This window comes from Linepithema humile, chromosome 4 (genome assembly GCF_040581485.1).
Source record: "Linepithema humile isolate Giens D197 chromosome 4, Lhum_UNIL_v1.0, whole genome shotgun sequence".
Lineage (NCBI taxonomy): Eukaryota > Metazoa > Arthropoda > Insecta > Hymenoptera > Formicidae > Linepithema > Linepithema humile.
The window spans coordinates 17277548-17304636 of record NC_090131.1 but is presented as its reverse complement, the minus strand read 5'-3'; the positions used below and the strand labels follow the sequence as shown (position 1 = coordinate 17304636).

Genomic DNA, 27089 nt, shown 5'->3' with positions numbered 1-27089 from the left:
AGCATGTCCTTAATTAACGTAGCAACGATCACCCGAGTCCATTCGACGCTTCCGTAATTAGTCAATTATTCACGAGATCTAAACTCCAATGCATGAACCGGACAAACTAATGCACCCTCGGCGAGTAAATAATATAAATATTATTTGGACAAATGTTAATTAATGCTTTGGATTGAATAAATAATATAAATATTATTTTTGTTTTATCGTTACTTTACAGACAATGTATGTACGATATCAAGTAAAATATATCCTCTTCAATTGCATTGTATTATTTTCTCAGAATAAAACTGTAGAAAAGCATAAACAATGCGATTATAAAAGGCTGATTAAGGAATCAGATTAATCATGTTATGCAATTTTATTTTGATATTGATTAATAGGGAGCTTATTTAAAACTCTAATCAACATATTTTCATCCCATGATTCATGAACGCTAAACAGATTAGATATAAACAAGATAGTTGCATCTTTTAAGGTCTGTGAATAAAAAGGTTATGAGAGCTTTCTGTAAACTAGTTCTTAGTTCTGAGATAAACAAAAAAGAAATAGTATCATATCTTGAGTTTCACAAACTCAGCGCGTGCGATAAACAAAAACAAGTGAGAAAAGTTTTCAGAAAATAAAGACATACCATGATTTATGATATTTACCGAATCAAAGTTTGTTCCTACATCTGAAATGCAAATGTAACGGTTGCAAGATGTCAGTTTTGTATCAGTTGATAATATAGATCATTTGTTAATAATTATTAAAATCAGTTGATAATACAGATTTTTAGATTATCATTAGTGGATTATAATGGAATCGTAAAAATTTGTTTAATTTATTTTCAAAGTAAGAAAATACATATTAGCAATATATATTTTATATGCATTTAATTTTTCAAATGTTTTGTCTTCGTATTGTATTACATTAGATTTTGTATTATTACAGGTAGAACTCTGTCTCTCGAATGCTGTAGTGAATTATAGATCTAAAGTTTTACATACTAACATTTACCGAGAAGACGTAAAATTCACAATCAGTGAAAGTTTTTAGCAATCATATCGCAAACGATAATTGCGATATTCGCACCATCTGTGAGAGCTATCCAAGACCTTAGCAGCCCTCAAGCGCGGTGGTCAACACCCTTCCCAACATTTCCTTAATTTCATACCGAGCAACATTGGCACCACTGACGATGCTCCTTTCCAGATGGTATCTGCTGTGACTAATTCACGACAGTGCGGATCGCGAAGAGAAGAGTTTTGACGTTCCAAGGTGCAGCGCGTGAAATGAGCATTTTTTGAGTCACGGTAAGTTGCACAAGATGCATCGTCCGCGTCGTCGAGCATCGCTCATGCCTGTCCACCTCTCTCGGCTGTTTCGCATCTCGAGCATGCATTGTTTACTCCCAAATGCAACGACGCGCATAGCGATGACTCGTCGCAGGAAGATATTTCGTTAAGTAATTGTTTCTCGCGCTCGGCCGACGAACGCTTAGTTATCCGACCCGTTGATGGTGCATGCGAAGCCGCTACGTGATTACGATCGATTTGTTACGTCTATCCGCACGTTCATATACATGCATGTTTATTGGGTGTGATGATACACACACAACACCATTTATTTTTTTCGATCATTTAACATACGATGCATCATCCTCGAAATTAATGTGATTCAAGCAATTTGTGAGTAAAGTGAACATATCATATACTCGGTGGCTGCGTTAAATGTGTGTTATAATTACGAGTGATTAATATCAATAATTATACAATAATTGCTTGTGGCAGAAAATAACACTAAATTAGTGCTTAATGTTTCATTACCAGCAGCTTGAAAGCTATTTCTGCTCAACGCTACTTTCTTGTTGAATTATAATCATTTATGCTTCACAATACACATTACGTTTGTACTTTTAGTACGCTGGAAAAATTTACATTTTGTCAACATTGAAAGATAGCAGATTAATTAAGAAATTAGAAGCTTAGCAGATTATATAAAAATGTAAAGCTGCTTCTTCTGCCGAATGCCAGCATTAATTGTCAATTAAAGTTTTACAATTGTAAACTGTATTTTAAGAATCGTACTTTTGAAAAAACTCTGTCAAATTAAATCTAACAATGAAACAAATTGTTTGACTTGTGTAAAGTGTAGCTTGTTTTATTAATAATAATCATTATCTATTGAATTAATAAAGATTTTTTATATAATAATGAATTATTTTACGAGAATATATTTACTATATAAGTAGAATTTAATTTGTCAGAGTAATTTCTTTGATAAGATCTTCCTAACAGTTTTATCAGTCTTATTGATAAAAATTTATCTACATTGTATTTCTTATTTTCAGGACAGCTATAAGAGTGCTCAGAGAAAAACAATATAATCTGTTTACTCATATTAAAAACCTGTATCATGACTGAATACAAACTTGTGGTTGTTGGAGCTGGAGGTGTTGGAAAGTCGGCGCTTACCATTCAGCTGATACAAAATCATTTTGTTGATGAGTATGATCCTACTATAGAAGATTCATATAGGAAACAAGTAAGCATATAATAATTTAATTTGTTCTATTATTTTATATAATAGTTTATAATAAATTGCACATTGCAATCTTTTTTTTTTTAAATATGCAAACTATTAAACAAGATTTAGTAAATTTAACAATGTATATGTTTTTATATTTTATTGAGTACATCAACATATTGTTGTCCAACAGGTGGTGATCGATGGTGAAACGTGCCTTTTAGATATATTAGACACAGCTGGACAAGAGGAGTACAGTGCAATGAGAGATCAGTATATGAGAACAGGAGAAGGATTCTTGTTAGTGTTTGCTGTAAATTCGGCGAAAAGTTTTGAAGTAAGTATCATGGGGGACAGCTATATATATTCGATTAATTTGTTGCATAATTTTGAAACAACTAAACAACTTGTACATTTAATATTACAGGATATTGGAACATACAGGGAACAAATAAAACGAGTGAAAGATGCGGAAGAAGTGCCAATGGTGTTAGTTGGAAATAAGTGTGATCTTCAACAGTCTTGGGCGGTAAATATGACTCAAGCGAGAGAAGTCGCACGACAGTACGGTGTGCCATTTGTAGAAACTTCAGCAAAAACGAGAATGGGTGTAGATGATGCATTTTATACTTTGGTGAGTAAGAACAATATCTTTAATAAAAATAATCCTTCTCTGTGATGTCATATTTCAGATAGTAATTTAATTTGCATAATATACATACAATTTTACATGTGCGAAATATCAAGTCTTTATAAAAGATGTTTTAAATAATTTTGCAAGAAATCTCAAGGGACGTAATTCCGTCACAAATTTCAGGTCAGAGAAATACGAAAAGATAAAGAACGCACAGGTAAACCACCTGGTAGTTCTGGACATAAGAAGCGTCTTCTGTCAAAATGCAAAATTTTATAAATTCTTGGATAACACCAATATTTTCACGTGGCTATTACAACGCAGGAATAGAATATGAAAAAAAGTCTTACATTACGTTCACAGTGCACAAATATTTGCAGCTTACTCTATAGAATATTATGATAAATTGCAAGCACAATTTTTTCTATACATTGAAAAGAAAGAACAAATTACCTAATAGTACTGTATGTTTTATTAACATACGTTTTACTAACGGATTTATGTTTCATATAAGAAATATTTACCTAGCAGTTTGCCATGCAATTTTTAATATTTCATTAAACTGAAGCATTTTAACCCTTGATTGAATGAACTACTGATTTTCTTTGTTACATATATATGCTTACGTAATTGCAAAACTACATTTAATTTGCAAATATTATATCGAATTTTACACTGATATTTGTATTGGTAAGTGTTTTGTCATCTGTATATACAGGAGAATACAAAAAGTTTATTATAAATGCCAATGTTTTAAAATATGAAGTATGACAAGGAAAATATACTTTTTACTTTTATCGTATAGACATTTAGTTGATATGTAGGTACTATCAATCACTTGTCGCACTAATGGATTTCAATCAAACAGCAATGTGCTGAACAAATAATATTATTATTGATAATGACATTATTATTGATAATGATATTTTTTTAATAGCTAAAACGATAATATTATCAGTGATAATTTGTCATTAATTATGTCATTAATGATAACTAATTATCAATAATAAAATTACAGAAAAGATATTACAAACTTAATTCATTATGTACTGTGATTAGATATTTTTAGGTAAGTTAAGTCTTATTATGATTAAGTCTACAATTTTTAAATAGATCTTTTTATTTACCAATTATATAGGAGTGAATTTACAAAAATATAAATGTATGCTGTCCGAGGAAGATTAATACTTGTTTTTGGTACCATTTAAAAATACAGTGGCGTGCAAAAGTTTCCGACCAGTGACATTTTGTATTCTAATTTACAAAAAAAGGTCTGATGAAATTTTATTAGGCTTTTTTTATAAATTAGAGTACTAAATGTCACTGGCTGGAAACTTTTGCACGCCACTGTACATATGAATTGAATAACGAGTATTGTATAATTATAACAAAATAAACTCGTCAGTGGTTCAATTTTGAAAGGAAAATATTGCTTTCTTGTATTAATTTCTCGTGCTACCTACATGTTATTAACCAAAGGCTTAATATTCATCTAACGTTTATTTCTAGAAATAATGAATTTATTGCAAGAAAGCTATATTTCTGCCATAGCACAAATTTATTATTCTCTATAATTTATATAGGAATCTAAGTATATTTACTTTAGAAAACTGCTATCTTCCTAAACTTTAAGAAGAAGCGTAAGTTAAACACACTGCTGTTAAACAGTTGAAACAGTGAAACAAACTTACGTTTCTGCTTTACTAATAATTTGCTAATCAATTCACCATAATATAGGATAACTAATAGGTAATAAAATAAATATATATTAATCATGATTTATTGCGATATACTCATAGTTTAATCAGTAAAATTATAAACGACGAATATAGCTACAGAGAGTACTCAAGTTAATTGAGTATTTTTTTTCTGACAATAAAATAATCTCGATACAATGAATTTATTCTTCAATCAACATACAACGTAAATATATTGACTGGATTCTATGATATGTTCAAGTAACAATCAAGGGTTAAATCCTCTTCATTAAGCAATGCAAACAATATAACTTCCATATTCTCGTATGTGCGTGCATGTAGTATTTTTTAATATTAATATTTTCAGCTAATAAAAATGTGTATATTATATAAATATACACATGACATAGATATCATTATAAAATTGATTTCACAATAAAACTTTATATATAAACCTGTTTGTTATACGCATTCACTTGTTGAATGCTCGCCTATAAGATCTTTAGCGCTCATCCATGCTATTTACTTTTATAACGTTAATTAAAGTCTTCATATTTGTAACTTCCTTAATAATATTTCGTCATTAATGCGAGTCTTTAGATAGAAATAAATCACTCATAAATAATACTGTTCAAGAATATTCATGTTTTAGCTGTTATAATCGAAATTCGCGAATTAAGAAATTTTACGTAAAATTTGATTATGTAAATTTTTTCAAATGTATTCAGGTACATGTATAAACTTATATTTAATATGTATTCATCCTATCCGATACACAATATCCAAATGTTCATAATAAAGTTATATCTGTTCGTGAAATACACTAATTAATAATTTAAACTTATTTTTTATTGACACCTTATATGCATCTCCAATTTAAATACTTCATACAAATTTGAATATTAATAGATGTTTCTTGCAGCTTTGAATAAGCAGGCTTGGAATGATTAAAAACAGAGATATTTCGATTGATGTTGCATTTATTTTCGAGCACCTAAGTAAATATAAAATCGTTATACGCCTATATGATTCTGTATGTATCTATATCACTGTCATGTTACTTGTCACTATATATATATATATATATATATAAACTAATTACTAATTACATATGAAATAGTAAATGTAGGCTTGAGTGTATACAGTAATATATATATATATATGGCACGTCAGTCTGTACGTTTAATCACTTAATCATAATTATTAAATACTACTATATGATGTTATCCGTCGTCGAATCTTATTAATCATTTTATTGTTTGGCATTGTTCATGGCTCTAGCACTACCGTATCATTTCCATATACTTCTGCTTATGTTTGCTTAGCATTTCAGTTACAGTTACCAGTTGTTTAATTGTTGGCTGTAAACAACAAATATAATTTACATGTATAAACGCGTGGATATCTGCATAATTAGAAAATTAAAGATTCTTGGACGTACCTGTGTCTTCGAAAGAACTTGAAGTTCTTTTAGATGTGAAACACAAATGTGATGTAATGTCGCTAAATCTCTTGCGGTGTCGGTTACGCTTTTGGTTCTTGGATCTGTACCCTCTGATTCAGGTTTCTCAGAAACATTCTGTACATCACATAAAAACGATAAACTTCATGCAATCTTTACAGTATAAAAAACGCAATTGGAAAAATGCATCATCTACCTTCTCTCCCCCACAGCAAAAAGAAATCTTATATGAAATTAAAATAAGTGCGAAAGTGTACTTACAGACAACTGATCAAGAAATACTACCATTCGCTCTTTATTTTTGAGTATGAATGGATTTACGACTTCCATGTATGGCTCTTTGCCACCAAACTCCACTAAATTAGCCAAGTTTTGCAGACATTTTGCCACCATAACTAATGATCTAAAAATAAGTCGTAAATATCAGCAAATTGAAGGTATTTAAAATTACTTCAATTTGTATCATTTTAATTTATGTATCATTTACCTCGCAGCAGATGGCGGTGGAGGTTCAGCTATTAGATTAAACGACCTAGGATTTAATATGGCAGGGCAGAGAAGGCGTAGGAATATAAATCCACTGACAACCCGAGTTCTGACTAGTCTTTCGTGTGGCCACTTAGCAACGACTGCTCTTTGCAGGCATCCGCAAATATATCTGAGAGTTCTTGGACAAGCATCGGGACTCGTAAAAATACTCAATGTAACTTCATCCAATACCTAAAATAAAAATATCATGTAATTAAAATTGCAAATTAAATCGATTGTGACTGGATTGAAATGGTAATTATATACTTGTAGTAAAAATTCCGCGTTACTGCATGCATCTTCAGGGGAATCCATTTTCGTTGGATTTAATTCGCAGCTTTGTTTACTTTCGATCAATTTCACAATCGTATCACGCAAAGCAGCTTTCAAAAACGATGTACAAACGGACTTCATATACAAGTCCATTAAAGTGGTAGTAAGACTGGCAGCTCTAAACAATGTTGGTGTTTCGTCTTCCTTTTCAACCTAAATAAAATATATTTTACAATTATAATCATAGATTTAATAATATTTTTTGTTTGTATATGAGTAAAATCATAACGTACTTCAGCTTGATTCAATGATCGTAAAAGATCCGCCTCTTTCCTTTCGTGTCTAAGAAAAGAATAATATCAGGATCATCGTGTATTTTTATAATTAAAACAGGACAATTATGTATACCTAAAAATTCTAAGAAGACTATTCGCCAAGGGTACTCTGTCTAAATGACACACGTCTGCTAAAGCTTTGACAACATGCAGTTCAGGATCGAGTAATAACTGCTGAAGAGGGCTATACTCTTCGGGAGGCATAGCTAAATCATGTCTGTATCTGTAATATATATATTTTTTATTAATACATCAATATAATGTAGGAATACTATAAGATATTATAAGATAGGACATGTATTATGTATTGTATTATTCAAGAAAATTCGACAAAGCACAAACAGTTGACGATTTGTTTACATGAAACCAAACAATAGCACTTTGAATTCTCCGGGAATGATCGATTAACGACGAAAATACGAAGCCGTAAACGTTTAGAATCATCAAAGTCATTTTTTCAGAGTCACAGTCGACCGATTGGTAGCTTGGCTTGTTAACAATGTCGAATCTTTTCGAATAATATAATGCATAATAAAGCCAACATTATCTTTAAATATTTCGTTTATCTATTCCGTTCTGATCTTGCAATAAGAAACGTAATATATAAATATTTAAGATATATTAATATTTTAGAAAATTTACCGTATGCGTAAACGTAAAGCTCCCCATTCTCCGATGGGCGTGACGCCCGACAGAGGATACCAATCATCCATTTCTTCTCCGTTAGTTAAATTTGACAACTCAACCGTTAATTCCGCAACTTCGGTATCTTTGCTACGCTTACCCTTGTTATACAGAGTCAGGGAGAAAGACACAACATCTGGCGGTACGTCTCTATTGAACAAATTAATAAATGCAATGGTTATGGTATGGTTTTTATACACTGAAACGATACTTTACATAAGATTTTCATACATACTCTAAAATGAATTCCTCATCCCAGAGTGGATGTCCCGGAAATCCCGTTTTGACCTTCGTGCGTGCGACTTTAACATTGTTTAGGGCCACTATAATAAATGGATTCGGAACTAGCTTGTACGGAAGTCTATGCGCGTCTAGGATATGCAGGTGTAATGAACGCAATTCACGTAGGCGAGGGACTTTTGGAGCACGACCGAGTTGTGAGACACATAACGGTTTCAAGGCATTAATCCAATCTAATGCGTTCTCGGAGTTTGGGGCAGCCAGATAAGTTATGGTGGCCAGACACGGTAAAGCACGTTCAACTAATTGAAAACAATGAGGCCTATCAAACACACTTTCGTGGACCTAAAAAGACACTTTGATAACTCATCCCACGTTTTACTCTAAGGTGTTATTTCCTCAATTTGCTAATGAAACATCGCACATGTCATGCGTGTTATTGTAATGTCTATGTTATTGATTTCAGGTTTTGACATGTTAATGCTGATGTATGATATACTTCAATTTACTAAATATGCGTTTCTCACCTGATATAAGTAAGCACAACTTAAGTCGATGAGACCCTTCGGCTTGGTTCTCTTAGGATTGTCATATAAATAGAGATGCGTATCGGTGGCATCCACTAGCAACACAAAATATAATGCTTTCCATTTCTTATTCTTTTCAGATTTCTTTTCCAAATATCCTTGCATCTTAATCCCCTTGTTCTTCTTCGCTCCCGACTGTTCTCGACATTCTCTCAAAGTCGCGTATATTTTCTCGGCATGTTGAACTTCTCTGTTTACCCTTACACTACCGTCAGGTTCAGTTACCATCGCTTGAACCAAAGTATGACCTTCCACAATTTGTTCCTTCCGATATCTATTATGATAACAATATAAAATGATCAAAAGTATTATTGTGCATGTAAAATTAAAATGACGAAAATATACCTGTTAATTACAGCATCAAGACATTCAAAAGTTCTACCTCCCATAAGGTATCGTACTCCTTTTTTTTCGATCCTGAATCTTTGTATCTGATTGTTTATATGGAAGAAAAGTGAGTAATCGCCCGGACTGTTGTCCGATGGTCTGACCTATTGAGTAAAGATATGAAAAATAAATTAAAGAATAAAATAAAAAATATCACAAATGAAAAGAATTATGCTTACTAGGAAACTTCCAGGTCCAGCTTTTACCAACATGTCCACCGCCTCGCTTTTGGTGACATTTGGATGAAACCAAGAAAATACCGTGTTAGGATCTATTGAATCATCAAGATCCTCCACCAATTCTCGAAATATTAAACCCTGTTCGCCAGTTCTGTGAGCAGTAACCCACAGCCATCCGTCGCCCATATCATTGTGCACAAAAAATATATCTCCTTTTTGAAAGCTCAATTCGTCAGTGTCTGGCATCTTCGTATATGGCAATATTGCAACAATTCGTTTCTTATCGTTTACTGGTTCAGGAGGTGGTGTGGGGTACACAAGTCTTTCTCTCTTTAGCAGATCCGAACAATGAGTATAATATGCAACCAGATCTGATAAGCTGTTGAATTGACGACCGCCTACAACATGGTACAAATTAGAAGACACTCACTCAACATAATTTCTACAAAATAATATTGTAAGTTTTGCATCTGTGTTACTTTATAATATTTTGAATCATATTTTGCAAATTTAGGCGAATATATTAATTTAGATCTCAGAATTCATCATTTTTGGAATAAATAGCTCATGTGTTAAAATAAGATGTCTCTGAAATAATACACGATAATATATATCTCTGAAATTTTGCAGACATAATCATTATGTTACGTATAAACAATGAAATTCTTTATTTATATCTTCCTTCCTACCAATATAATAATCTCCACAGACAGCTGTAATTCGAAAATGATTTACTCCAGTTCTTCCCAAATAAGATAGAACATAACTTCCAGGCTTCCTATCGCTTTCACGAACCAGATAACTACCCATTTTGGTTGCATCCCACAGTCTTTCCTCTGCTGTAAACCTATCTAATCTACCATGATACCACCTGCAAGAGATTATGATTTTATTTGATCTTAATTTTGAAGTTATAAATCCATTTGGTTTTCTAGGCAAATAATAATTTGCATATTTTATGTTAATATTCAACCTAATTTCAGAAACGTGAAAAGTTAACAAAACTATATTCAGTCTCACTGATTTTCTGGTGGTGCTGTTAATAGAGTAGCATTTGCACTGTCAGGTTCTTCTGTATCTTGTATGTCATCTGGTATATTTTCAAGAAAAGGATCAAATTCATTCTCCGGATTTAATGATTCATTTTGACCACCATCTTCGCTTCCTGTACTGGGAGATCCACCTTTGCTATTATGTTCCATCTAAAAATGCAATGATTCAATTAGGTGAATCTCTTATTTACTATTTTTATTAATTCAATTGATGCTCATGATTTAATTTATTTTAGCATTCTATTTATCAATTTCATTGGCACAAAGACTAATTTAATTTGAAAAAATAAACAAAAACATAGCTTGTGAAGCGCACACATTTTTTCCATTGTCGCGGCATGCGTGCCTAATCAAGGAATGGAGAGTATCACCGGGCGATACCGATAACGATGGAGATAAGTTCGCGGTTGCATGTAAATAGTACCGCAAGGATAAATTAAAAAGAAGCAAAATGTTAAATAAACGAGAGAAGATTCATCATTAGAGCGATTACGGTGCGCCCTGCGGCGTCGTGCTTCTCTTTCGACAGTGTCGTTCAACAAAGAAATGACGTGCGTGCGACGGCGTACGGTGAATAATACTCCTCACACGTACCTTGGCGTTGTTGGACACGCTGGGCCCGCCGCGTACGAATTCCGCCATTTCGCCGGCACGTGCACTCACATACACGCGATCACGAAAACGTCGGGCTGTTAGTTGAACGGCATGCGCCCTTATTGCGATGTCTCCTTGCGCCGCGAATATTTACAAAGGTAGGCTCTTATTAATATAAAATGTATTGACGTTTCCCAGCAGCCATTTTACTACTGCACGCGCCAACCGCGATGTACGCGCAAGCAAGAGGAACATTGTGGTGGCTAATAGAAAATGATCGGTAATATAACGACAGTCGGAAATTCACTAACGACTGTTACGTCTGGTCACTAGACGTGTGTAGAGAATTCTGTAATATCGACTATTAGCGCGAATTTGAAATGCCTCCTTATTTTTTAGTCACCCTGCGTTCACCGGGTTTACTAGGGATACAGGAGGTAATGATCCATCGTATGAAAGGATATGAATAAAATCAAATAAAAATAGATTAAATTAGCTTACCTAATTTTAATTAGAAGCAAAGCCTTATAGATACGTCTTAATAATGCAGATATTACACTGCTAAATATGAACCAAATAACTCAGTGTTTTCAACTGGACAATGCAGAGAAAAATAGTACTGCTGGAAGAAAACTGTCTCACGAGCGATGATGTACGTTGATCCTCTTGTGATGGGGAGTAGGCCCTCGAGAGTATCGCATAGATTTTTAATCGTCACATCGGCTTCTTGATACGTTGGAATATCGTTTGGCTGGAAGTTGATATGCAGCTCGTTTTCGTTTATAGAAGATAGCCGACGGATAAGATGGGTGTTTGGTAACCTTTTTGGACGAAGCCGACTTGCTTCCGTTGTTGCCTTTTAATCTCCCGTGAAATTATTTCATCTGCCTTTGCTTATGTTATTCTTATCTCTTCGCTTATTTGTTCAATGCATTGTTCAGTTTATATATATATATGCAGTATTCTTATAGCTATAATATAATTAATATTTTATAACTAATAATACAATTAACACTTATAATCATAACTTCAATCTTGCTCTTTAGATGAATTTTAGATGGACTTGTACAGATCTCTTTAATAATGTTCTGTTTTTTGAATTTTACCATTGTCGGGACATCACAACAAAGGTCTATATAGTTGGGCCCCCCCCCTCCTAACGCAAATCGTAAAAACATTTATATATTCGGATTGTACATTGTTTGTACATGAATGTACTATGATTTTTATTGTTTGTACATTTTTCGTTAATTTAAAAAAAAATTACAAAGTTTTTGTAACTGTGCCAATGATAGTTAGCCCCCCCCCCCTATGTCGCAATTACGTCACGTAAACTATAACTTATGAATTTATCGTGCTTAATCGTTTGTACGTCGTTTGTACATTATTAATAATCGGTTAAATTTATAATTCCAACATTTGTTTTTGTTTAAAACGCAAGATAAATAATTTTTATTTGAATATGGCGAGTACGGAGTACGGAGCGGGTGCGCATGCGTGTGCGTGCGTATGCGCGCCTGTGCGTGCATATGCGTGTATGTGCGTGCATGTGTGTGCTGCATGTATCGTGTAGGTGTGTATGCGAGTGAGTGGTGGGTGTGTACGCGCGTGTGATATACACAACACAGCATATACCCACACATACGCACACATCCACTTACACACACAGCATCACATTAGACGGCATTATATCACGGCTATGTCATCACAGCATAGCAAAAGTTAAAAGTTAGACTTTTAAAATATCTCTAGACGAAAAACTATTAATTTTTAAGCTTTGTTTCCATTACTAATTTTCCGATACTAATTCCACTTGATTTATTCTTGTTTATAAATTATTTCAGTAAGAATTAGGTAACCATAACAGCTTACATAACAGCTTTATTTCTTTTTTTTATTTGCATATTAATCAAACTTTATGTTCATGGAAATGTCTTTTAATATAAGCACTTCATTTAAATCATTATACATTATCACATGTCAACATCCACGGCCGTATTTACCATAAGGCGCATTAGGCGCAAGCTGGGGCCTTATTTTGAAACCTTACACCTCACAAATAGCAATATAAAAAACAGCCTAGTTATAGTTGCAAAATAAAATACTTACTTTTAAATATTAAATTTATAATATAAAAACTAGAGGTCGCTGGAAAATTTGTAAGCGGTAATTGTTTATTGAATTTCGCCTTTTTGCATCATGTAATGCAAATGTATGTCGACTTTTACTTTCAATAAATTAAAAAAAATGCGTATGAATTTGATTAACTGAAATAGGCCGGTATTCATAATCGGTTCTTATATTCAAGATCGTCACACACAGATTGTGTCTGACGAAGAGAGCGAATATAATGGAGGATTCACACTTCGTCCGATATCCGACGTACGACGATAATAGAACTTGTTTTTTAGAAATTCTAATAGCGTTTTCGATTATACAGGATTTGAACGACCCAGGGTTGATCAATCACTATTTTACTATAAATGCAAGTCTTTTATTGGTGGAGAGGTTGCAATGACGTCATTAACCAACCCTGGGTCGTTCAAATCCTGTATAATCGAAAACGCTATAACTAAGGATATTTTATCGTGTAGAAAACAAGCTCTTATTATTGGATATCGGACGTCGTACGTCGGATTTCGGACGCAGTGTGAATTCTTCATAAGTCCGTGCTTAAGACGATCTTGAATATAAGAACGGACTATGGCCGGTATTCATAGGGCGGTATTCATAGTCCGTTCTTATATTCAAGATCGTCTTAAGCACGAACTTATATTCGCTCTCTTTGTCAGACACAATCTATGTGTGACGAAGAGAGCGAATATAAGTCCGTGCTTAAGACAATCTTAAATATAAGAACGGACTATGAATACCGACCATAGTCCGTTCTTATATTCAAGATTGTCTTAAGCACGAACTTATATTCGCTCTCTTCGTCAGACACAATCTATGTGTGACGAAGAGAGCGAATATAAGTCCGTGCTTAAGACGATTTTGAATATAAGAACGGACTATGAATACCGCCCTATGAATACCGACCATAGACTTGTTTTGAGGTCTCATAGGCCGGTATTCATAGTCCGTTCTTATATTCAAGATTGTCTTAAGTACAGACTTATATTCGCTCTCTTCGTCAGACACAATCTATGTGTGACAAAGAGAGCGAATAAAAGTTCGTATTTGAGACGATCTTGAATATAAGAACGGACTATGAATACCGGCCATAGGGCGGTATTCATAGGGCGGTATTCATAGTCCGTTCTTATATTTAAAATCGTCTTAAGCACGGACTTATATTCGCTCTCTTCGTCACACATAGATTGTGTCTGACGAAGAGAGTGAATATAAGTTCGTGCTTAAGACGATCTTGAATATAAGAACGGACTATGAATACCGCCCATAGTCCGTTCTTATATTCAAAATCGTCTTAAGCACGGACTTATATTTGCTCTCTTCGTCACACATAGATTGTGTCTGACGAAGAGAGCAAATATAAGTTTGTACTTAAGACGATCTTGAATATAAGAACGGACTATGAATACCGGCCATAATGATGTTGCGCCTAGGGCCTCCAAAAGTATAAATGCGGCTCTGTAACATCTATCGACATTTCCCGCATGAATTGCAAAAATAAATTGTTTATTCATTCACAGAATTAAAAAACACCAGACTAGCTGATAGAAATATTTTAAAAACATTTTTGAACTGTACATACATCCACGTATATCAGTAGTATAATTTTACATTTTAAAGAAAACAAAGGTCGGTATTCATAGTCCGTTTTTATATTCAAGATTGCTTAAATAAGGATTTATATTCGCTCTCTTTGTCAGACACAATTTGTGTGTAACGAAGAGAGCGAATAAGAACGGACTATGAATACCACTCTAAAACAAGATTTGTAAAAAGCAAAAATTTTAAATAAGCTGAGTAACATTCCAAACAAAGAACTTTTACGCGATACATTTGCATATTCAAATGAATTTACTCGTGTATAATGTTTCGAGGGTTAGTTGTGTTCAATCATGGTCAGTTGGTTTCCAAGTAGCAACGCGTGTATAACGGTTGTAGAATAAAACGATTTACAATCCGTATATCTTGAAAGGTAAAAATTAATCTATATACACAAAATATCTAATGTTCAGTCATATGCATATGTGTAAATTGCATTTCAGTATTCACTGCCAGTACTGAAAATCCATATAGTTCACATTAAATACATTATAAATTTTCAATATTGCCAGTGTAAATTTTAGAATATAACTGTAATAATTTTTAATAATAGCAACACTTTGGGTGCATTCGTTTATGCAGCGATTAGCGCATCCACTGCGTTTATCATCTGCTAGTCACGTGACCTAATTTACCGAACGCACACCTGCGTGAATGACTGCTCGGATCATATCTTCCAATAGGAAATCTAGGCAAAACTTCAATATAATGTAAGTAAAGAGAAGATTTTAAAACAAACGCAAATTTATATTCGAACAATTAAAATGCAATAAAATTTTTAGATTAGGTAAAATTTTTAGATTGAATCATATTTTTATGGAGATATTGATCTATTAATTTATTATTTATTATTATGATTATATTTAAAAGTTAGGTGTTAATTTTACAGTGACAGTAGCTCAGACTCTGGGGGTGTTTACAATAATTCAAGTTCGAGTTAGTTTTACTAGGGCCGAAAAATGAGATAAACATAACCATCTAGAACCTTTATGATTCATGACAACTTGACGCTGTCTTGTATTGCTTGAGTTAAATTCATTGAATTTATTGAGTTTATTGAGCAAATTTTATTGTAATAGAAAAATGTCATTTATTATTATTATTAATTATATTATTATTAATTTATTAAAGAAGTATACCAACATACATACCAACATTATTTGTTTCTTTCATAGACTGATTTGCAGTTGACATTTTTCTATTACAATAAAATTTGCTCAATAAACTCAACAAATTCAATAAATTTAACTCAAGCAATACAAGACAGCGTCGAGTTGTCATGAATCATAAAGGTTCTAGATGGTTATGTCTATCTCATTTTTCGGTCCTAGTGAAACTAACTCGAACTTGAATTATCGTAAACACCCTGGGTGTATTCCACGGACTAAGGCCGGTATTCATAGTCCGTTCTTATATTTAAGATTGTCTTAAGCACGGACTTATATTCGCTCTCTTCGTCACACATAGATTGTGTCTGACAAAGAGAGCGAATATAAGTTCGTGCTTAAGACGATCTTGAATATAAGAACGGACTATGAATACCGCCCTAAGAAATAGAGGGACTGAGTCTAAGGCCGGTATTCATAGTTGTTTCTTATATTTAAGATCGTCTTAAGTCGTCGTCATCGTCATCTTAAGATACTAATATGGCTTTTTGATTGGTTCATAGCATTTTAAGACAATACTTAAGACAATCTTAAATATAAGAACGGACTATGAATACCGGCCTATAGTCCTAGTTTAGGCGAGAGGAGATGGTAACTCAAGCGTGCGGGGGGGACTGCTTTCCGCCATATTGATGTAGCGATTCTCACACAGATAGCGTTTTCGATTATACAGGATTTGAACGACCCAGGGTTGATCAATCACTATTTTACTATAAATGCAAGTCTTTTATTGGTGGAGAGGTTGCAATGACGTCATTAACCAACCCTGGGTCGTTCAAATCCTGTATAATCGAAAACGCTAAGAGATTCTGTGTCTGTGACATGGTTACACTCGTGTAGTGGTGCCACTAGACATAACGAGTGACAAGCATAAAGAGATTAGGCGATTTTATTATTGTTGTATTATAAATTTTATAAAATACTTTAACTTTTATTACTCTGAGGCTCTGCATACAGTAGACAAAATATTAGAAATAGCAATAAACATTTAATATTAAAAAGAGAAATTATTTTACATCTAACAAGAGAATAAAATATATTAATTAGTTCCAATTCTTATTTCTTAATTTATGCATTAATTTTTTCTATTCTTTTTATTTTTAAAATAAATAATTCCAATTTCTTATTTCTAATATTTAATAATTATTTCTATTTCTATTTCCTATTTTGTTTATTGTGCGCAGGATCTGGCTTTCATTTCTCACATATACGCAAATAGTGAGTTCTATGTGTGGTGATTACTAAACGAATATGGCGGCCCCCCCCCCCCCCGCCGCAAACGTGCTCCCCGGTACAGCTTGTGCACCGTCCCTCTATTCCTTAAGCCGAGAGCACAAGCTTTTACATAAAGCATAACGCATAAGCATAAGGAAATTGATTGGTCTATATATAAGCATAAGCAAATGCATAAGGAAATGGACCAATCAATTTCCTTATGCTTATGCGTTATGCTTTATGCAAAAGTCTGTGCTCCGGCCATTAGTCCGTGGTGTATTCGTTTACGCAGTACTGCAAGCAGAGCATCCAGCGCAGGACCTCCGAAGTACCTGCGCAGATAGGATACATCCCTGCGTAAACGAACGACAAACTGCGCTGCAGTCGTTTTCGCGGGCGGAGTAAAGGCCATCACACACAAAAGGTCTGTTTTTTATAGCTGAACTGGCTGTACTAGTTCAGAGTTTATCTTTTTCCCTCTATATTAGAAAGAGAAAGATAAACTCTGAACTAGTGCAGCCAGTTCAGCTATAAAGAACAGACCTAAAATGACATAATTGCATATGCATAGCATAAGACCGTCTCGACCAATGAGCATGCTATGTAAATCAATATGGCGCCTTTATGCTAGATGTTCATTGGTCGAGACGGTCTTATGCTATGCATATGCAGTTATGTCATTTTGTGTGTGATGGCCTTAAACGAACGATATCTGCGACAGTAGGTCTGTTTTTTATAGCTGAACTGGCTGCACTAGTTCAGAGTTTATCTTCCAATGTGGAGGGAAAAAGATAAACTTTGAACTAGTACAGCCAGTTCAGCTATAAAGAACAGACCTATTATATCATTAAAAAAGTACATGCCATAATTCATTGCTTGTTTTCTCTATCTAGATCCTAAAATCTGAATATATACAATTATCTTACTTGACATACTAAAAAATGAACTACAGGAGACAACCAAGATTTTGCTAAATAAAGTTTCGCCAGGAATTAAAGAGGTATGTCAAAACTACACATAAATCAATTAATAAACAGAACATTTAAAAATATGTGATGATAGTTTATAATAAAATAAATAGATATTTATTATGTTTATGTGTATACTTAGAATTTTATTAACGATTTTAAAAACGATGAATGAATACCCAGCAAACACAGAACATTGCAGCAACATTGTGGCAATGTTGTAATATTGCTGCAATGTTACAATGTTGCAACATTGCCTCAATGTTACTGCAATGTTCTGTGTTTGCTAGGTAAGACTATATTTCATTAGAAAAACTTATTTTTATGACTTTGATTATGCATTTATCATAGGCTAATCACGTTGGCAGCACACACATTTTATACTTTATTTCACACAGATGTATAAATTTTTTTGAAAATGCATTATTTCAGTGAATAAAATTTCAGTGAATTTTCAACAAAGCACGCATATAACAGTAATCAGAAATGGCAGAATCAGAACAATCTTCAGAAATAAAACTCACTGTGCCTTGGGGCCATGTTGCTGCCAAAACTTATGGTTCTCCAACAGGAGAACCTGTTCTATTGCTGCACGGTCGTATGGATAATGCCGGAACGTTCACTAGGTTAATACGGCATTTACCAATAGGCCTTTTTTATTATGTATGTATAGATTTACCTGGTCATGGTCGATCATCACACTTTCCATCTTGGATGTTGTTGGACATAATGACTTATGTACAAACCTTACGTTTTATCTTAGAAGCACTACAATGGGAAACATGTATTTTTATGGGGCATAGCATGGGAGGACAAATAGGTTTAATTTACAGTACTTTTCAGCCTCATAGATTCAAGAAAATAATTTGTTTTGATGGATTTCTTATGGAACTTAAAAATACCCCAGAGATAAGAAAATATTTTAAGAATGCATTTACACTTTCAATACAATTCAATAGCAATATAAAGCCAAAATCTTACACAAGAGAAGAAATATTACGCGCTCTTACGACTTTGAGGGTTGCAGCCTTAAGTCCAGAAGCTGCAGATGCAATGTTTGATCGTGCAGTTACAGAAGTAAATGGAAGATATATATATAATAGAGATATAAGATTAAAAAATTATCCTTTTACATTCATGAATGTAGAACTATTTAATTACTTCAATCGGAAGATTTCGGTTCCAGTATACTTATTTTCTGCATCTTCTGGTTTCGCAACATCAAGTCCAAATGCCTTTACTGCAGCATGCGATGCAATCGATCCTAAAATGCTTCACGTGATTAATATAGAAGGAAATCATGATGTTCATAATAATAATCCTGAAAAAATTGCACCAATTTTATGCAAAATATTGAATAACGAATACAGTACCAGTAAATTGTAGATAATGCAATATTAATGCATTAAATATATATATCTAAACTCTTAAAACTTTTCACACGATTAAAAAAAAAAAAAATTAATAATTTCTGATTATTTTGGTAGAGCATTATGACACATTCACACATGAAAGTAGTTTGAAATAATAATCAAAGTATAAGTCCTAAGTATAATATTATATCTCTATTTTCTTCTTTATATGTATATTCTTGTGTGTATACTCTAATATTAAGTTCAGTGTATTTTGGAAAAAATAATAATTTTTTTTGCAGTAAAAGTTGTACTTCTATACATACAATTTTCTTTTAATTCTTTTTTATTTAGATTGCAAATATGAGGAGATTTTCTAAGGAAATCTTCAATTTTTATATTAAAAAAAAATAATTAGAGAATATATAAAAGTAAAAGAATATTTTATTTAAAAAATCGTATTTTACAGAAAATTGTACAAAATTGTAAAAAAAATAATTCATTCTTTTTAGATTTTTACAAATTTAGTACTGTGATTTTTATTAAACCTTTCATTTGGTGGATTTTAATTTTTACTTCTTTATCTCTCAAAATAACATCTCTCAGTTCATCTTCAAAAACAATTGCAATATGATTCATGAAGGATTCATTCTTCCTTGTATCATGTACATGATCTGAACTGAGTTGAATCTTGTACCAACATACTAAGGAATTTGGTAAAGTTGTATTTACACCATTTATTTTCCCAAAATTCATGACTGCTTCCGTGGTCTCTGTTTCATTTATTTCTATCAATATTTGCGCATCAGATATGATTTCACACGAATATAAACTCGAATTTAAATCGAATATTTGATTGATCTGTAATGAGACAAACATGAAAATAAAAATTAATTAAAATATTCGCACGTCAGATATGATTTCACACGAATATAAACTCGAATTTAAATCAAATATTTGATTGATCTGCAATGAGACAAACATGAAAATAAAAATTAATTAAAATATTCGCGCATCAGACATGATTTCACACGAATATAAACTCGAATTTAAATCAAATATTTGATTGATTTGTAATGAGACAAACATGAAAATGAAAATTAGTTTAAATATTTTTAACTTGAAAAAAAAAATTTAAGTGACTTACCTTATATCTGTTAATGTATTCTGCAATAACATAATTTGTACTTTTACTTTCTTTATTAGCTGTATTAATCTGTATATGTGAATCATTTTCGCTGGCCAAATTCTAAAAAAAAAGAATATATTTATTTATTATTATTGTAAATGAAATTTGTAATCCTATTTTTAATAATATTTTATATTAAATATAAGCTTTCTACATTTAGTTAAACATTTTATTAAAATATTGTACCGTATTAAAACAAATAGGAGTATTAGATGAACAAGATGATCTTTGAAGATTTGCATCTTTTACATAAACCATATTTGGTAAATCTTCCGAATATACTAATTGTCCTACAAGGAAAATTTTTTCCGGCAACAACACACCATTTGGTTTAAGTAAGTGCCTAGGAATCCGTAAGATGTTTAAAATATATAATTGTATATTGAATATATATGTATTACATAAATGTAATATATAAATGTTATGCAATACCTGAAAATTTCATAACAACTATCCTGATCGTCTTTCAATTCACCTTTAATGTCAAAATTATGAACTAATATAGAATCCAAAGGACATGGAATTTCGTCGTAGTTAGATACCATATATACTTTTCCTTGGAGTCCGCTATCCCGAGCTACTTGCTCAATTAGAAAACGAAGCGTTGGATTATCGGTTTTGTAGTATAAAATTTCACTATCCTTATGTTCCTTTAAAAGCGTCAATCCATAGATTGGAAAAGGCGAAGTATCCAAAATATATTTAATTTCTCTACTCTCTTGATATCTACCAATCTCGGTGAGCATTTTGACGTAATTAAAATCATTTAGGAAGACAATGACTTCTTTTGGCAGACGATATAAAAACTTGCAATTCTCGTTAGAGCGCGCGTTGTCCGTGCTAAAAGAACATTTCAATTTGCTTTTTGACATTTCCGCTTTTATCGTCAAGATATCTCCACCGTGACAATTGATTGGCATCGCTGGAAAAACAGCGAGTTGCCAGCAAGATTTTCCATCTGAGGAATCCAGCGTAATCTCCTCGTCCAAATGTAACTTAAACCAAGTGACTAAACCATCTACGGTACCATCGTATTTACATTTCGTTTGCAGCATCTGTTTTATTCCATCCTTGCAGAATTCTTGCAATTCTAACAAGTCATTAAAATTTATATTAAAGAGCACTTGTGGCTCTGTAATGTAATTAATTTGAACTTTTTCCAGGTTTTCTGTGTCATAGTATTCGTCATCTGACAATACAGACACATTATTAAAATTTAATGGACAATAATCTTTTACTTTATCAAAAACCACTGACGATCTGTATCTAATATATTCACATTCAATGGCTGCTGCATAAATCGTCGCACCCATAGGTATTACCATACCATTCGAATCTAAAATGTTCATGTGCACGTTAATCATAGATGGTACTACAAGCTCTCCAAACAAGCCAGCATCAAATGTTTCAGTCACTATTAATTTTACTCTAGAATTACAGGTATATATTTTTAGTCAATGTATAAAATAATATATAAATGTATGTCTCTGCAACACACACACACACACATATACAATACACAAACCTTTCTGGAATGTCTGTAGGTATTTTAAGATCAAACGACAGCTTTGGTATCAATTTTATATCAGCTGCATTATTAGATTCAAATACTTCTTGCGCAATTAACATCATTGCTTCTGAACATTCACATGTATAAACTTTTGTAGCTCCTGCATCTTTTGCATACAGACTCAAAAGGCCTGTACCAGTTCCTACATCTAATACTGTATCATATCCTTGTCTGATTCTCTTATGTATAGCTTGTTCAAAGGCACTGTTTCTCCATTTATCATTAAGCATTGTAAAGTGCCACCTGTCCACTGCCATACTATACGCATTTTGCAAATTTCTTTCTGCTGGTAGAAAGTTGAGATCAATTTTCAAAGCTCTTTTTAAATATTCTATTGCCCTTATGGGATCGTTATTCCTTTAAAAATATATGTGATATTGAGTTTTTACATCAGTAAATAAATTTAAAAAATTAGAAAATTACTTTTTATTTATAATTATCAACTAATATATCGTAAAATAGAAATTACCTTAATAAGTGTGCTGCAAAATTATTGAGCATCCGAGAACTATTTGGATAAATATCCAAGGAATGTTTATAACAACGTACAACATCTGAAAATCTGTGATCTTCTGCTAGCTGTATCCCCCATTCGCCTAAAAATTAAATTCCTTTATTATTATCTTTATTATTACAATTTGAACAAGAATTAATATATACTGTGCATTACATAATACATCTGTGAATGTTTCTTCAATTTCTGATCTCTTTGCAGGGGAGAGTTCTGCAACAATAGTGTAATATGCATAAGCTTTTCCAACATTTCCAGTCCTGTCATGTTCTCTGGCTTTTTGCAGTGACTTTTCCAGTATGTCATTTACTTCTGCTTGCATTTTGCATCAATTATATCTTCTTCATTCATTCACTATTAGAATCACCTTTTTTTTTTGTCTTTATAAAACTTAAAATTGTTTGTTATCACGTTAAAATAGAATTATTCAGATGATTTTCTTTTTAATCATCTTGCTATAAATATCATAGTAAAGATATGTGAAATAGATTTAACCTAATTTATTCACCACAATCTGCATCACAAATAAAGCTGACAACTTTCTTCAGGATTAAAAAATTAGGCACAAATGGTTGTCTTTGACTTTAGTTTTTATACATGCTGTTCGAGAATATTAAATAATGCTTTAGTAAATCGAGATCTGTAAATCTTTGAATATACTATACAAGTTTTATAATTGTTTACAATATATAGAATCTGTCCAGATCTCTATCCTCTTTAGCTGCATCGTGCTACACTTTTTGTACTCATACGATGGAAGTGAATATATGCTCGGAAGGAAAAGAAGAAAAGAAGAAACTCGAAAGAACATGTAGAAATCGTTAAGTACTACAGATGGTAACATTATTGCAACTCCCTAATATTATTCATTGTCACTAGATGGCGCTTACTGTCCATTGTACACTTGGCGGCTCAAACAAGGTTAATGGCTTATAGATTTTATGATTATATGTATATATGCAATTTATATTCTCTGTTATTATATATATGACTTCCAGCTTATTTCCCTGCATGGATCTTGAGCATCCTGTTATTTAATTAACAGATTTCAAAAAGATAAAGAAATTTTGAAATGAAAACGGAAATGCAGCAAAAATGGTAAATTAAAATAGTTATTTATTAAATACTGTTTTATTTCTCAAAGAATAAATAGCACTTCTAATATCGAGGTATTACCACAAAAGAATTTATTATTGAAGTAATCGATATAACGACGAGATATAATACAATTTTGTATAACTTTTTCTTTTCCAAATAGTAGTTCGTTTCCTAAGTGAATATGAAACAAACATGTATTATTTGGGTTTGATTACATTTTGCTGTAACTTCTTCAAAGAAATTGACAATCATGACATCAGTGTAGCTAACACGCACATTATATCTTTCAGATAGTTTCTCATTAACTTAAATGAGTTGAGTTATCATTGCATGCAAGCAGCATAACTGTACTTGTCATCGGCAAAAATGGCTACACACGCGCGTATAGCATGAATTCAAGTAAAGCGAGGGATAATCAGATCATGAAACGTTCTATGCACTCTCCAGACATCGGAATAAAGATTTATCTAGCTAGAATAATAAAAAATTCATCTGTTAAGCGAAACAGTTTGATCATCTGAATTAAATTCGTGGGCGTTTCCGCGACGAGTTAACGTTCTACCAAAAAAAGGAACGCTGGAGAAAACGATTCGGTCATGCCTCGAAAGATGCGGCCCATATATGGTGCAATTGACACAAATGCACGCTCGCGCTCTTGCCTGGCAACGTACATAATGCAAAACAAATTTGGATATTCTGCAGAAATTTACTTTACTCCAGACATTGTAGAAAAAACATCTATTCCTGCGCATTTCGATAATTATAAGCTATGGCTGTGGAATCCAAAATGATTATGTTGTAAAATAAAATTAATGAATCATGTCAACGATCTGGTACTACATCGTTCGCGTAGAGATACGCGATCTGGAAATGATGAGTACTGCGGTCCAGTGTGCACCAATCATCACGTAACATGACATCACCGCGAGCCAATCAACGAGCTCTGGAACGATCGATTGTCATGGGTATAAATAGTGCGAGTAGGCGTTGCTCGGCCAATAGTTGTTCGTCGATCGTACGTTAAACGTCGTATAGTTGTTAGCAAAAGCTCCATTACTTGCTTTCGCAAACTATCGATCCCCTTTGGGTGGCTATTCGACTCTTTTATAAAAAGACAACAGATAAATTGTGATACAAAATGGTAAGTCATTAGATGGTTAGAATTTCGTAAAATCACGGATTCTTGTGATATGGCTTATCCTTGCTGAAAATAGCGGCCATTTTATAACGGTTTCATGCCGGCCGGTTACAGTTTTTTGTTAAATTTGACATGTCGTTTTTTTTTTATTCAGTATCGCTGGAATTTACATCGCACACGTAATTAATTTCTACATTTATAAAACTTAAAGAACTTGCTATACAAATATCTATTATGTTTATACGTGCATTGAATATTTTATTTTAGCCTCACTTCTCGATATTAGTTATTCATAAAATGATAAAAATTTAACTGTTTTATGTAGCGTGAGTGCATTTCAATCCACGTTGGACAAGCTGGTGTGCAAATTGGTAATGCCTGCTGGGAGCTGTACTGTCTGGAACATGGCATCCAGCCGGACGGTCAAATGCCATCTGACAAAACTATCGGAGGTGGAGATGACAGCTTCAACACCTTCTTCAGTGAGACTGGTGCTGGCAAACATGTACCAAGGGCTGTTTTTATCGATTTGGAACCTACTGTAGTTGGTATGTATTTTAATTCTATAATTCTTTAATCTTTGACATTATAAATTGCCAAATCTTTATTATGTACATTTATGTATTCAGATGAGGTTCGCACTGGAACTTATCGTCAGCTCTTCCATCCGGAACAGTTGATCACTGGCAAGGAGGATGCTGCGAATAACTATGCTCGTGGTCACTACACGATCGGCAAAGAAATTGTTGATCTTGTATTAGATCGTATTCGCAAGCTAGCGGACCAATGTACTGGACTCCAGGGTTTCCTCATCTTCCATTCGTTTGGCGGTGGTACTGGCTCCGGATTCACATCTCTGCTGATGGAGCGTCTGTCCGTCGACTATGGCAAGAAGTCGAAACTCGAGTTCGCTATTTACCCCGCTCCTCAGGTCTCCACTGCTGTGGTCGAACCGTACAATTCTATTCTGACAACGCACACCACTCTTGAACATTCCGATTGTGCATTTATGGTTGACAACGAGGCGATTTACGACATCTGCCGTCGCAATCTGGACATTGAGAGGCCCACCTACACAAATCTTAATCGTCTGATCGGCCAGATTGTTTCCTCCATCACGGCGTCTCTGCGATTCGACGGTGCCTTGAACGTCGATCTGACCGAGTTCCAGACCAACTTGGTGCCCTATCCGAGAATTCACTTCCCTCTGGTAACTTACGCACCTGTCATCTCGGCCGAGAAAGCATACCACGAGCAGCTTTCTGTCTCGGAAATTACCAATGCTTGTTTCGAGCCGGCCAATCAGATGGTCAAGTGCGATCCGCGCCACGGCAAGTACATGGCCTGCTGCATGTTGTACCGCGGTGATGTCGTGCCCAAGGATGTCAACGCGGCGATCGCCACCATCAAGACAAAGCGTACCATCCAATTTGTCGACTGGTGTCCCACCGGTTTCAAGGTCGGTATCAACTATCAGCCGCCGACTGTTGTGCCTGGCGGAGATCTTGCCAAAGTTCAGCGCGCCGTCTGCATGTTGTCGAACACCACCGCCATCGCGGAGGCCTGGGCTCGTCTCGACCACAAGTTCGATCTCATGTACGCCAAGCGCGCGTTCGTCCATTGGTATGTCGGCGAGGGTATGGAGGAAGGAGAATTCTCCGAGGCGCGCGAGGATCTCGCGGCGCTTGAGAAAGATTACGAGGAGGTCGGAATGGACTCCGCAGAAGGCGAGGGTGAAGAAGGCGCTGAAGAATACTAAGCACAATCACTCGCCTGCCTGCGTTTTATGGCTTTTTCTGATGTGTCTCCATGTGTTTTGAAATAAAGCAACTCATTTGCAAAGCAAGCTTGCAAATAATCAATACTCCTGCATTTTTCTCCAATTACAATTAGGTAGAATTATTAAATTTCTTTTTTAATTATTGGCTAGAAGTTGATCAGAAAATTTAAAAATAAATGATTTTCTTAAATAATGAATTACATGACT

General features: G+C 33.6%; 5 protein-coding genes and 1 long non-coding RNA gene across 12 annotated transcripts; 4 read left to right on the top strand and 2 right to left on the bottom strand.

The window, feature by feature from the left end:
• Window positions 1–1111: 1111 nt before the first annotated feature.
• Ras85D (ras-like protein 1) lies at window positions 1112–5936 on the top strand. 3 transcript variants are annotated; one of them, XM_012367046.2, is made up of 5 exons: window positions 1112–1298; window positions 2336–2529; window positions 2705–2848; window positions 2939–3145; window positions 3329–5936. In XM_012367046.2, the coding sequence occupies exons 2-5, from the start codon at window positions 2401–2403 to the stop codon at window positions 3422–3424; spliced, it is 576 nt and encodes a 191-aa protein (XP_012222469.1). In that variant the 5' UTR covers window positions 1112–1298; window positions 2336–2400; the 3' UTR covers window positions 3425–5936. The 3 variants fall into 3 exon arrangements, with proteins under 3 accessions (XP_012222469.1, XP_067209067.1, XP_012222470.1); XM_067352966.1 differs by lacking the exon at window positions 1112–1298 and adding an exon at window positions 1426–1445; XM_012367047.2 differs by lacking the exon at window positions 1112–1298 and adding an exon at window positions 1516–1673.
• On the bottom strand, window positions 5805–11401 carry vap (RAS p21 protein activator vap). 2 transcript variants are annotated; one of them, XM_012367045.2, is made up of 15 exons: window positions 11164–11401; window positions 10538–10719; window positions 10207–10388; window positions 9518–9915; window positions 9297–9442; window positions 8892–9225; window positions 8360–8709; window positions 8083–8274; window positions 7514–7663; window positions 7399–7447; window positions 7100–7318; window positions 6792–7024; window positions 6566–6707; window positions 6284–6421; window positions 5805–6203 (listed from the first exon to the last, which is right to left on the bottom strand). In XM_012367045.2, the coding sequence occupies exons 1-15, from the start codon at window positions 11209–11211 to the stop codon at window positions 6126–6128; spliced, it is 2841 nt and encodes a 946-aa protein (XP_012222468.1). In that variant the 5' UTR covers window positions 11212–11401; the 3' UTR covers window positions 5805–6125. The 2 variants fall into 2 exon arrangements, with proteins under 2 accessions (XP_012222468.1, XP_067209043.1); XM_067352942.1 differs by lacking the exons at window positions 10538–10719; window positions 11164–11401 and adding an exon at window positions 9997–10105 and having other exon boundaries at window positions 10207–10348.
• Window positions 8622–9036, top strand: LOC136999303 (uncharacterized). The gene is made up of 2 exons (XR_010889680.1): window positions 8622–8752; window positions 8831–9036. It is a non-coding gene; the product is annotated as an uncharacterized lncRNA (long non-coding RNA).
• Window positions 11402–15109: 3708 nt separating the features above from the next.
• Window positions 15110–20498, top strand: LOC105672183 (serine hydrolase-like protein). Of its 3 annotated transcripts, none has more exons than XM_012366934.2 (4): window positions 15110–15268; window positions 15449–15605; window positions 18170–18276; window positions 18692–20498. In XM_012366934.2, the coding sequence occupies exon 4, from the start codon at window positions 18731–18733 to the stop codon at window positions 19628–19630; it is 900 nt and encodes a 299-aa protein (XP_012222357.1). In that variant the 5' UTR covers window positions 15110–15268; window positions 15449–15605; window positions 18170–18276; window positions 18692–18730; the 3' UTR covers window positions 19631–20498. The 3 variants fall into 3 exon arrangements, with proteins under 3 accessions (XP_012222357.1, XP_012222359.1, XP_012222358.1); XM_012366936.2 differs by having other exon boundaries at window positions 18677–20498; XM_012366935.2 differs by having other exon boundaries at window positions 15141–15268; window positions 15478–15605.
• LOC105672176 (protein arginine N-methyltransferase 9-like) lies at window positions 20023–23626 on the bottom strand. Of its 2 annotated transcripts, none has more exons than XM_012366922.2 (7): window positions 23026–23624; window positions 22825–22951; window positions 22311–22712; window positions 21218–22213; window positions 20972–21128; window positions 20744–20845; window positions 20023–20457 (listed from the first exon to the last, which is right to left on the bottom strand). In XM_012366922.2, exons 1-7 carry the CDS (start codon window positions 23186–23188, stop codon window positions 20113–20115), a joined length of 2292 nt encoding a protein of 763 aa, XP_012222345.1. In that variant the 5' UTR covers window positions 23189–23624; the 3' UTR covers window positions 20023–20112. The 2 variants fall into 2 exon arrangements, with proteins under 2 accessions (XP_012222345.1, XP_012222346.1); XM_012366923.2 differs by having other exon boundaries at window positions 20348–20562; window positions 23026–23626.
• A 1317-nt stretch (window positions 23627–24943) lies between these two features.
• LOC105672180 (tubulin alpha-1 chain) lies at window positions 24944–26948 on the top strand. Its single transcript, XM_012366929.2, has 3 exons — window positions 24944–25105; window positions 25428–25650; window positions 25732–26948. The coding sequence occupies exons 1-3, from the start codon at window positions 25103–25105 to the stop codon at window positions 26859–26861; spliced, it is 1356 nt and encodes a 451-aa protein (XP_012222352.1). The 5' UTR covers window positions 24944–25102; the 3' UTR covers window positions 26862–26948.
• The last annotated feature ends 141 nt before the right edge of the window (window positions 26949–27089 follow it).